Source organism: Mesocricetus auratus, unplaced genomic scaffold (genome assembly GCF_017639785.1).
Source record: "Mesocricetus auratus isolate SY011 unplaced genomic scaffold, BCM_Maur_2.0 Super-Scaffold_100010, whole genome shotgun sequence".
In the NCBI taxonomy this organism is placed as follows: Eukaryota; Metazoa; Chordata; class Mammalia; order Rodentia; family Cricetidae; genus Mesocricetus; species Mesocricetus auratus.
In genome coordinates, this window is record NW_024429194.1 from 7,961,758 (window position 1) to 7,974,286 (window position 12,529).

The window sequence follows — 12,529 nt, forward strand, 5'->3', positions numbered from 1 at the left end:
ACTTGCTACATCCAGCAGTGCACCTACTCACATCAAAGCAGCCGCATCACACACAGGAAGGACGGCAAATGTCTAATCTGTACTCATTCCATACGGACATAAACGCAAGCCCACACACCAGCGTTAAACTGGACGCCTAATAAACCCTCCCATGATCTTTTTCAAACACCCTGAAAGCTGGTTCTCAACACAAGCCACAATGTTTTCAAACAGAAGACATGAAAAGCAAGGCATCTACTGTAGAAATCGTTACCCACTACATTATTTCCCTAGCTCTGAGAAACACTGGCTAACAGACAGAAGAGATGAAACAAGTGACTAGAGCCGTCAAGCCTGGTGCTGTCCCTGATTATGATCTGAGGCTAGCACTAGCACCCAAGGTGCAAACTCTGACCTGCTCACCACACAGGACTGCCCTGAAGAGTAAATAAGTTGATATTGGACTATTCTCTAAACTTCAGCAACTGTCAAATGAACAGCATAGTGTCTAAAAGGGGGGAAGTTCTTGTACTTATTCCACAGAACACAGGGAAGCTTAACACGTGTTATTTTAAGATATTTATTTATTCATTTATTTATTTATTTTTATGTGTGTGATTGTAAGTGTTGTGCTTACTCTGAGAGAGGGAGAGAGAGAGAGAGAGAGAGAGAGAGAGAGAGAAAGAGAGAGAGTATATATGTGTGTATTTGTGTGTGTTTGAGTGTGTGTTTACTCTGGGTGTATGTTTACTGAGTGTGTGTGTTTACTCTGAGTTTGTGTGTGTTTACTCTGGGTGTATGTTTACTGAGTGTGTGTGTGTACGAGCACAGTGGCACAGACCTCCAGAGCTGACTCGCAGGCCGTTGTAAGCCCCTGAACCCGGGTGCTGGAATTGAACTCGAGGCCTCTGCAGGAGCACAGGTGCTGAGCAGTCTCCTTCCCTACCCCGAGAAGCAAGCACAGAGGGAAAGGCGTAATTTGACACAGACATATTTTGGAGTTTACCTTTGACTGTATTGTGCGCAGGTTAACCAGATGGATGTCACAGGGTAAAGATGACTGCAGCAGAGGCAGCTCACTCAGCAGCTGGACGGCGGGTGACGAGAGCTTGGCATTTAGTATCATGGGAAGGAACGGATGGTTGAGGAAGGAGGAGGTCAGGTGGCTGAGGAGGGAAGGGTAACTGACTGGACTCTTCTGGTCCTCTTCCTGTCAAGAAAGACAAAATGTGCCCATGAGCTTTGTGTTGGTAGCATTCACCAAATTAGTTCATTGTGTGACAAGTTTAAACAGAAAAACACACGGGGCTCCGAGGTGTGTGTCACAATGACAGTCACAGAGAGTACGCAGTGCAGTATGGAGCATGGAGGCCGATGCAATAGTGTCCACTAACTCATGCTTTAACCACGCCCTCCATCTAGCTAACACCGAAGACACTGAAGACAATCTCCACTTTTTTTGATAATTAATAGCATTTTGTGGACTCCTGACCACTACAAAACCTTCAAACCCTTCAAAGTACAAGAAACATAATGTCCCCCATGTCTCACACAATACTGACTTCATCACCCCCTTCTCGAGGTTCAACCCATTACATTCTCAAGAGTTCACTTTACACGTTTAACAAGGCATATATGGATCTAAATCTATATTTCATAAATGGTAAAAAAAAACTTTTGAAACCTAAACACTACCAATTGACATAATTAAAACTAAACCAAAACAAACCAGCTGGCTGTGTTGGGACATGCCTATAATCCCAGCACTGGGAAACAGAAAATAGCAGCCTTAGCTAAATAATGAGTTAGAAGCCAGTCTGAGCTATATGAGACCCTACCTTAAAATATAAATATATATATTTATTCTCAAAAGAATCTGATGTGTTCAGGACATAAAAACTAGACATATCTAGATCATCTGTGTTGTTTGAATTTGGCAAGTTATGGCCATCTTTTTCATTCTATTTTATTTTAAAACAGGAACTATTCTATATCTTATTATATAGTTACTATACATTTACACAGTACCCTTTTACACCGCAAAGTTTAAAAATACTTCAGTCTTTGCTAGGACATATCTATTCTTACTAGGCAACATTTCTGCATGTCTAACATCAAATAAGTCTAGCAGGGTTAGGGACATAGTAAGCAAGATGACATACAAAATTGAAAACTCAATGCCTAGGTAGACCCTTAGCTAATAATGCCCAAGGAGTAAAAACAAACATGAGAAGAACGGAGAGGAGAAAATGATTTATGACAGGCCCTTTGATCACCAGCTACAGTGCATGCAAGTTTAATTTTTTCTTTTTAATGACTGATATATTCAGGTTTTGCATCTTTTTGTGTGATGCAGGACTCAAAGGTCTGGCTACCTATCTGGTGAAAAGACTAAATTCGTAAGGATCTGGAGCTCAGAATTCAGAAGGTCAGAGTAGCACTGGACAGGAGGGTGCCAGCAAGGCTACTCGTACTGTACCAGAAGCTCAGCTAACAGAGGACTCTTTACAATCTGACCATGGAGAGGAAAACACTTAATGGCATCAGAGGAGCACTTCAGTATTAAAATGCTGGCAAACAATTAGTTATGAAAGAACTGTATTAGAATGTATCAATTCCCCATCCTTTTCAACATAGAGATTAAAAAATTAGTTCTGAAAGAACTGTGTATTAGAATGTATCAATTCCCCATTCTTTTTAAAGTAAAGATTAAATAAAGCACCTAAAATAATATTCTCCAGCAATACTGCCATTTAGTATAGCTTGTAGAAGAACATGACTAAAAAGGTGACATTCTCAACAAGGCATTTAAATGGACTCCCAGATCAAACAACTTTATAATCTATGTCAGGATTGCTGACAAAATCAGTTTTGAGTAATGGAAGATGAAAGATTGCAACAGGAAGGAAAAGAGCCTTATCAGAGTCAAGAGGCACTCAGTCATCCTCGGTCAGGATGCACTCAGGTGCTGTGCTGTACCGGGGGACCCTCGACACTGACACTCAGTGACAATGAGAACTTCCCTGATAAATCACCTACTGAGAACGCTATGCATGTACACCAATCCTCCAAGTCAGACGGGTTCCCCGGACCCTGGCACTTCCCTTCTTGGGGGACTTTATAAAACCCACTCATGGGTCCTAGCCCCATCTCCAGAATCAAGAGCTCCAAGTATGCGCCTTGGCAACATAAAGTTGAAACAGTAAAATATAAAGCAGCAGGTAAAATCCAAGGATTGCTCTACAGGTTGCTCTGTGGGCCTGATCTAGGAAGGCACCATGGACTCTCCCATGAAATCAACAAGGTTCAGAATCATACATGCTTTGACAAAATCCTGTAAAAGGAAACTGGTTTTAATGCAACTAGTCACAGAATTAAGGACAGACAGTTTTACTGTTTTCAGCAAGACAGCGAGTTAAGAGAAGGGTATAGTTAGTTTCCTCCACAAAAGCACAGTGGGTAAATGACAGTGCTGACCAGCAAATAAATTCTCAGCCAGCATCCCCCACACATGTATTTTCCAATACTGACAGTAACAAGTGACCCAGCAAGATGTTCATAGATGAACTGCTACCTTTTGAACCCCCTAGAAAGGCAATCTTCTAAACTCCCAAGTCTTGCAAGAAGACCAAATTTCTAAAGCATGTGCTGGAGAAGTGTCACCTGTTCAGTTCAGCTACAAGTGGGTCTGCAGCCGTTCCCCTTCAGTTACCAATAAGGCTTCTAAAAGCACCGTTTGGCTTCTTGTTGTTTGGAAAGTTCTGGATTATGGGAGTCTAGCATTTTTCATACAGCTTGACATTAAAGAGTTCCCAGCTTGTGTTGTTCCAACCACACAGAGTTGAAACCTTCTTGTTTGTGGTGGTTTGGGATAGCAGGAGGAATTCCTGTATGAAGCTCACTTGGGTTATCTGACCTTCAAGCATCAAAGGTTTCCCCTCACCTCATCAATTATGTATAAGAAGGAGGTCTTCAGTTATTTCTGCCTGTCTGTTTGTTGGTGGGGGTGTGCTGTAGATAGGACCCAGTGTCCGGTGCACATGATGAAACTCTCTATCCCTGTAAACAGCCCAGCCTATCGTCACTGGAGAAAGTCATCTTTGCTTACTCATTTTGTCCTGACCCTCAGTAGGGCCTAATAAAAGTGTGTGGTAGTGAGTCTATTGATTTAATAAGCCATGTTTTGTAGGTCTGCATGGCATTGAAAAGTTTTTAGAAGCTACCTCTTTAGAAATTCAGATTTAAAAAGCATCAAGCATGGGCAACGTGGTACACACTTTTAAATCCCAGCACTTGGGAGACACAGGCAATTGGATCTCTGTGAATTTGAGACCAGTCTGGTCTACACAGAGTTCAGCCTGCCAACACTACATAGTGAGAACCTGTCTCAAAATACAGTAACAACAAAAACAAACACAAAGCACCCCCCCTCAAACCTCCCGAAACAGATATTTGCTTTTTGACCAGAAACTAGAATTCTGAGTTACACTGGACCAGCATTCCCACATAGAAACCGTCAGCTGGAGTTGACATGGAATGCTCAATGGGATATATGTCATCAAATTTACCAGAGCATTCTGGTTCCCACTGACATGAACATTTGCTCTTAAACCTGGTAAGTGCTCCATGCTAGGGTTTCCTTATGTGAGGAGAACTGGAATCCAGGGGCATGTCAACACGGCTGGGACACTCGCAAGGCTTCCACATCACCTAAGGTCCTTTTCTATTCCAGCCATTGCCAGGAAGGGAGGAGGTGCCATTCCGTAGGTATGTCAGCCAACAGCAGGGACACTGTCTCCCCTGGAGCCTCACACCGTGTCTTCACGGCTCTGCAGGAGAGCCTGAAGGCAGCGCCCACTGCTGGAGTCTGAGTGTGAGGGTCTCTACCTTCCAGCCCTCTCTACCATCACTATTCTGAACATCGGAGCAGTTGGAATTAAAAACACTCTAGAGGAGTTAAATCACTGCATACGTAACATTTGGTGATCAAGTGTCTTTTAAATCAACTTCACTACAAATTAAAATGTATATTTTCTTCTCTAGTTCATTTTTTTTATTTAAAAGAATCTATGGACTCAAGCCCTAAAATCTATAGTTAAGCAAAAGAGAAATTTAACTAACATAGGTTTATAGAAATATTGAATCAAATTTAAATCAATTGCTATCCTAGGAGTTTTGGATGAAATCAACAAATTGTTTAACTTCTAAGTGAAAGCTTTATACGTCTGAAATGAAACTTTTATTGTTGTAGTAAACACAAGTTTTGTATGTTAGTGTCAATAAGGAGAGAAGAAACCGATGCAGTTTTAGCTCTTAAAACTGGGCTATCTTGTCAGTGATAAAGGTCAGAGACTCAAGAGCTGGTACAAATTTTAACTTCTAAAAATGAATGTTAACTATTGTTCCTAATTAATCCCAAATACTGTAAAACAGTTTGTTTTAAACCCTGTTTTCATCTCATCTATCGATGTGTTTCTCTGTAGACACAAACTGTCTTCTGCACAGGCAGAGGCCCCATGATGCCTGAAGACGAGGTGGACATATTCGGGGTGTCTGGAAGGATGACGCTCCTGAGACAACACACAGGAATTCCAATACAGCACAGGAGGCTCTGCAGCCTCACGCCCTACACATGTGGGCACCCACTTACGGGGCACATCCGTCCTTCCTCTAACACAAGTGGCCCTAGAAGCAGAGGAGGACACAGCCCCGCTCTCACAGGATGCATGGACCAAAGCAGGAAAGAAGACAGAGGTCAACCAATCAAACACGAACATGACTGGGAGATGGACAGCGGGGGGGGGGGGGGGCATAAGAGGAGATGACGTGTGCAAGGAGGAAGTACCTGGCCTGCAGGACTGCTGAGGGCTCCCTTGACAGGAAGGAGGAAAGGGCGTCTGCAAAGACGCCACAGAGCAAGGGGCCCTGGAGAAAACCAGTGAGCCTACAGCAGAAGTGCTGGGAAGCACGTGAGATGCTTAGGTGACAGAGACCCAAAGGGAGGGGCCTACAGGCCAATGGTATATTTTTGGCATCAATACTGATACCAATGAGAAGACCGGTAGTTCAGCTTCTGCCCCACTGATCAACAAAGTGAAGGGGTTTTATATATGGCAAAAAAACAAAAACAAAAACAAACCAAAAAAACTGATTTGAAAGTCATAAAGTCAGTCTGTTTTCAAACCATAAGCTTTAGACTATGATATGGTCAATAAGGTTTAGAACACACTGTATGCAGGGTGATGGTAGCACATGCTTTTACTCCCAGCACTCAAGAGAGAGAGGCAGAGGCAGGAGGATTTCTGTGAGCTTGAGGCCAGCCCTGGAGGCCTGGTTCCTAGAGCGAGTTCCAGAACAGGCTCCAAAGCTACAGAGACAAACACTGTCTGAAAAACACAAACAAAAAATAAAATAAAAAAGAGAGAATACAATGTATAGTTGAACACTAATAAATAGTATATTATATTCTGTAATTCTTAGGTCAATAGATCAATCTTTTCTTTGAAAATAATCTCACCCAAACGACTTCCTTGAAATTATTTTTGGCTATGTAGTAAACAAAAGGAAAAAACAATATAGCCTAAATGTAGCTCTTATTCAATGTTTCTAACTAAAAATTTTCTATGAATATAAACTAAATCTATTATAAGGATATCTCAGTATTAGAAATTGGATTAAAAATTTAAGTTATCACTTTGAACTTTGGGGAGAAAGAACATAAGAAAGGCTAGTTAGTGTTTCCTACCATGTTCACACCATTTCTCTTCTCCAGCAGGATTCTAAACAAATTAGCTGTGATCTTATTATCATGTACGCCTTGCCCAAGGCCACGATTATCATCTTGCATGAGTCTTCGATCCATGAAGACTTCGATTTGACCTGAAAACAAAGAGACAAATCTGACCAAGATAGTTTTATGCAGATAGTCACTGAGGACCATTTAAAAAGAAACCCAGGTGCCTGGCTTTGAATTAAGTTCCCCTTGCATGAAGGACAGGATTCAGACACGGAGATGACAGGTCAAAGTAGCTACTGAAATACACAAAACACTTTATCATTCTGCTTTTCTCCATTACTGCTTAGAAACCACTTTCCAACAGCATCATGGCTATGGAAGCAAGTCTTTTGAGGGGATAGGTCATAGAACCACAATCCAGGAAAACAACACTACAGCATCACTTTTGTAAATGTAGGCAAGCTGTCTAAGCTTCCAGAGTTTGAGGTTTCCAATCCAATAAATCATGATGACAATACACATCTCTGAACATGATAGACGAGCAAAAGGAAATTACAGCTGTAGTTTGTACATGAAAAGTTTCCAAAGCCTTCGTGTTGGAGGCCTGGTGCCTAGTTATCAGGGCCACTTAGCAGTGACTAGATCGATACTAACTTCATTGCTTGTAGGTAACTCGCTGATATGAGAATGATCTGGTACAAGGCAGGGCCTGGCTGCAGGGGTCACTGGTCCAAAGCCCGAAAGGCAGGCCCTGACCTCAGTCAGGTGGGCTCTCTCCCCCTCCCCCTCCCTCTCCCTTTCACTCTTTTTCCTAATGCCACGCTGTCAGCTCACTCCAGTTTAAAGTCAAGAGCCATGTGATTGCAGCCAGAAGTCAGAGATCAGAAACCACAATGTAGCTTTCTTGCCTGATGGGGGAATGTCCTCCTGTACATATGTTTCTCTCATTGGCTGATGAATAAAACACTGGTTGGCCAGTAGCCAGGCTGGAAGTATACGTGGGGATACCAGATGAGGAGAATTCTCGGGAATGGACCCAGAGAGAAACCACCAGGGAAACGCCATGTAGTTCCCGGGAAGATAGATGGATGGGCATTCTCCAGTAAGATAAGGCCATGTAGAAATACATAGATTGATAGTTATGGGTTAATTATTAAGAGAGAGCTAGCCAGTAAGAAGCCTAAGCCATTGGCCAAGCCGTTTATAATTACTGAGTCTCTGTGTGCTTATTTGGGGCTAAAGTGGGACCAGGCAGGACAGAAACTTCCATCTACACTTGCCTGAAGTTGTTTCGGGTATTTTGTCACAATGAAAAACTAATGAATACACTTATGTCTAAAAACAACCGTGGCATCTCAATCTCCTGCTCTTTGTTTGAAGACTGAAGACAGTCACCTCATGTAGTCCCCATAAGAGCCCAAGTTAACTGCTGGTGGGACTCAGAGGAGAGCAGCTAATGGGAGCATAATTAATATATCTGACCACAGAAATATCACTCACTTAGAACTAAGAGCTTTGAGAGCAGAATATGAAAGAACACATACCAGAAGCCAAGCTGGCTGTGCCTAAGGACTGAGCCGCGAGCAGTGTGAGCCGGTGTTCAGCATCCTGGATATACGACATCGTGCTCATCGGGTAAACATTGGCTTGAAGAGGCAATTTGCTCATTGTCCTTCTAGGTTGAATCTACGAAGCCAAGAAATTCTCATTTCATCAATGTATTATTTACACATATACTTTCATAAATTAAGATTATTTAGTTATCTCTTTCCCAAAGAGAAAAAGGCGTAACTTGTGTTCTTGTCCAAGCAAAGAAATATTTAAAAATTAAAACACTCCTTAAAATCATTTGCAGAGAAATCACAAGGCTCTTAGAAGACAATTTTAAATATGAAAGGTAGAACTTGTCTACATTTTAAAACAGGCATTATTTAAAGTCACAATAAAAACTGCCCAGCAGAAGTCTTGTAGTTTCCCATATTTGCATAAAACAAATTATGAAGGTATTAAGTATTCATTTCTCATCTAGATCTAACATGCTGCTTTTGTAATGAATGCTAAGCACAATAGCTCTCTATCTCCATTCAAGAACTATCTATTATTCTTGAATCAGTTTTAATAAATACCACATCGCTTGCCACCAAATCCTCTAACATATTACATTATAATAAAGTACATACTTATAGTTTAAAAAATTCAGTGTTTACTCTTGTTTATTTTAAATCAAGATAGTTCTAAACTCCGGGATTTAGCAGCCTTGTGTTTCAATGAGTGAACTAGAAGTTTACCTTTTGAGTTGCTGTCAATACCTGAAAGCATTTAATATCCTTGGGACCCTGTTATTACTGGATTTTACCCATACCACTTAAAAATGCCATTTCCTTCTTTAAACTTGTCAAAGTTTAAAATGAAAGCCAGAAACAGTAAAGGCAGAAAGTGAATACAGTGGGTCACATGATCTGAGTACCCAGCAGAGGAGGGGTGGTCCTGACCAGCATGTCCCAGACCTAACCTTCCGGATCCCCAACAAGCCTCAACCAGCTGCTGGTTATGCTGAGTCTCTCCAAGCTCATATTTACCTATGACTTGTGAGGCTGATCTGACTCTGACATAAGTGTCTTTCAGAAATGGACTTGACCAAACCTAGTATCTTTGTAAGAAAGAAATGTGGACACAGAGACACATACAGTGACAATGTTAGAACAACATGTGCCAACAGAGGAAGGGCTGGGGAGGCATTTGCACAAACCCAACGATGCCAGGGACCACCTATGTGTAAACTAGAAGCTAGGAATTGGCAAGAGAGGGTGCTTTCTTAGAGTCTTTACCAGGAATACAGCCCTGCACACAGCCCGACTTCAGATGCTCAGTTTCCAAGAGAGTGAAAGGATAAAGTTCTATTTTTTGAAGATGCCCAGTTTGTGGTAATACAAATGCATGGCAACTCTAGGAAAGGAATACAGTTGTCAAGACAGGGCAGAGATGGAGGGGAGGAGGGGAGAGGAGGAAAAGAGAGGTGCTGAGGGACAGAGGGGTAGGAGGGGAAGCTGGGAGGCAGGAGAAGGAGGGAAGCAGGGGAAGGAAGACGGGGCGGAAAGCAGGTAGGCAACCATCAAAGAATCCTCTATTGCTCCTAATAACCCTCTCTTCGCACCCTGGCTGGACTCATCTTTAAAGTTAAGAAACAGAGATAAAGATGCATGCAGAACTGTGGTCTTGCTTTCCTTGCCTCCTACCTGGGAGTCTCTTTCGTCTGCCCAAGAACTACTATGTCCACAGGTTAAAATAGGGTTTATTTTTAAGAAATATTTATACTGTAGACTTGACATGATATCAGCATCTCGTTTGATCATTGGAAAGAAGACAAATATTTTTAGCAATTTACTTTTGACTAAGTTTTCTTATTCATGTGTACACCAATATATACAAACACTTATTTCTGTGAGATTTTAAGAAAATTCTTTTATACGTAAGAAAAATAAATCACCATACAGTCAGAGTTTCATTTGAAAACCTAAGGGCTAGATTAGAATTAGCGTGTTAATCAAAGTGTACTCTGCAATTTCTGTTCTCTGGAGAAGATTTAAATTTAACTTTTTTTTTTTGCAGGAAATCATAGAAGAGGAAATTATCCAGCCCTTTCCACTTATAGCCAGTTGAAAATCAGACCAAGTAAAAAGCATATGTTGTGAAATTATTGCTATTCATAGCCAGGAATTTTTTGAAATGCTAATGTTTAAAAAATATGCTCATGCTTTTAGTGATATTATCAAAGACACACTGTCACACATTCAAAATAACAGAAATGAAGATGACAATCCAAAGGGCCCTCTTAAGTACTATCAAAAGATCAGCAAAATACAAATAAAATGCAACAATTAAATTTCTTACTGCATTTATAGTTGCTGTATGATGGCTTTGATGACATGTATAGCAGTGTCCCCCTCAGTGTTAACAGACTCAAAAACTATCATAAAACTTAAAAGATGTCATTATTATATCACAAGGAATAAATGACATGTATATATTAGTTCTTTATGAAGAAAAAGGATGTTTCTTCGTAACTATGCCTCCTTTCTAATAAAGTGTTTATATTCATCAAATTCTCAATTTTAAGGATTTTAAAAACATTTGTGTGATGGTGTATATGTAGGTGTAGGGGTGTGTGTGTGTGTGTGTGAGTGTGTGTGAGACAGAAAGGGAGACAGACAGACAGACAGACAGACAGACGGACAGACAGACAGACAGACAGGTTTATATGTACCATGTGCATGTAGATGCCCATTCCAGTCCCCTGAGACTGGAATTACAATCAGTTTTGAGTACCTGACATGGGTGCTGAGAACTGAACCAGGCTTTCTTTAAGCTAGCCCCCTAGCTTTGAAAAAATAAACTTTTACAAATAGATACTCTAAAAACATGATCTCTCTCAAAGATTTGTTCTAACTTTGGGAATCTATAAATGCCTTAAAATTTGTTTTCATTTTAGAAATAGTTTTCTATTTTAGGAATATTTTTCAAATGACTCAAAATTAACTGGACAATTATCCTCTACAAAAATTATACACATGAACATATACATCCCCTGTATATACCAAATAAACACGTGCATAAAAATTACAGACAAATACAACCATCATAGAGAAAGTTACCTGGTATCCATTTAAGTCAGTATAAAATCTATTTTGGTTGTTTATTTTCGATGAAATTCTCATAGCAATCTCACGGTTATGCACATTTCGAATGTCCACGATGTTAGAAACTTCTATCGACTGTCCTTCTATTCCTAAATGTAAAAGAATATATACATTAACAAAGTAATTATTTCCTCCACACTTACTAAATGTAGAGATCTCTTCTCAGATTTACATGTGTTTTCCTATCTTCTAATTCTCAACCATTCCTCATGCATGACATGGTGTTAAAAAGTTAACATTTTTCTTTCTTGATAGCAGACTGTAAACAGCATTTAAGAGTATATGCAATTCCGACACAGGATGAGATACATCAGGACTATAACAAGCCACGTATTTCTCAATGAGTTCCGGGTTGGCGGGGCATGCGGTGAGAGAGACCAGGCCCCTGCACACTGGCCCTCCCTCACCTGTGACTTTACCCTCTCTGTAGACCCTAGGATGAGGAGCCACCTCTGTGTTGACAACTAGCAAACTCTCTAACACGGTGAACTCCATTAAAAAATGAAGGAGGAAGAATTGAGTACCGCCCCCCCCAAAGGAACCCAAAAGAACTGATTGTATGCAGAAAATGACACCTCAAGAAAGGAGTCTCGGGTGTGTAGTGTCTGTGGAAGAGGGTGCACTCGGAGCTAACTCAGGCACTGCGGGTGTCTGTAAATACATCAGAAATTACGGACCATGTTTTAGTAGGGGTTTCTATTGCTGTCATAAAGCCCCATGATTAAAAGCAGGCCAGGGAAGACAGGGCTTATATCGGCTTACACGGGCCTATCACAGATCATCACGAAGGGGAGGACAAGAATTTGAAGCAGGAATCTGGAGGCAAGAGCCACGGAGGGTGTGGCTTCCTGGCTTGCTCCTCCTGCTTTCTTATAGAACCCAGCCACAGCAGAGGGGTAGCAGTGCCCACAGTGATCTGGATCCTCCTGCATCAATCATCAACGAAGAAAATGTACCCCAGACTAACCCACAGGCCAATCTGGTGGGAGTACTTTCTCAATTGAAGTTCCCAAGTCTGTGTGAACCTGACATGAAACTAGCCAGCACAGACTATAAATAACAGTACGGCGCCGAGGGCAGGAGACAGGCCGCAGTCTCCACCAACACAACCTGCAGA

General features: G+C 41.3%; 1 protein-coding gene across 1 annotated transcript in view; it reads right to left on the reverse strand.

The window, feature by feature from the left end:
• The window catches only part of Man2a1 (mannosidase alpha class 2A member 1), a 156,337-nt gene that overhangs the window by 13,917 nt on the left and 129,891 nt on the right, over positions 1-12,529 (reverse strand). The window contains exons 17-20 of the mRNA XM_005077169.4: positions 11,368-11,501; positions 8,260-8,401; positions 6,725-6,858; positions 986-1,189 (exon numbers count right to left, since the gene is read on the reverse strand). Coding sequence (XP_005077226.1) covers positions 986-1,189; positions 6,725-6,858; positions 8,260-8,401; positions 11,368-11,501 — 614 coding nt within the window. The remainder of the gene's footprint in view (positions 1-985; positions 1,190-6,724; positions 6,859-8,259; positions 8,402-11,367; positions 11,502-12,529) is intronic.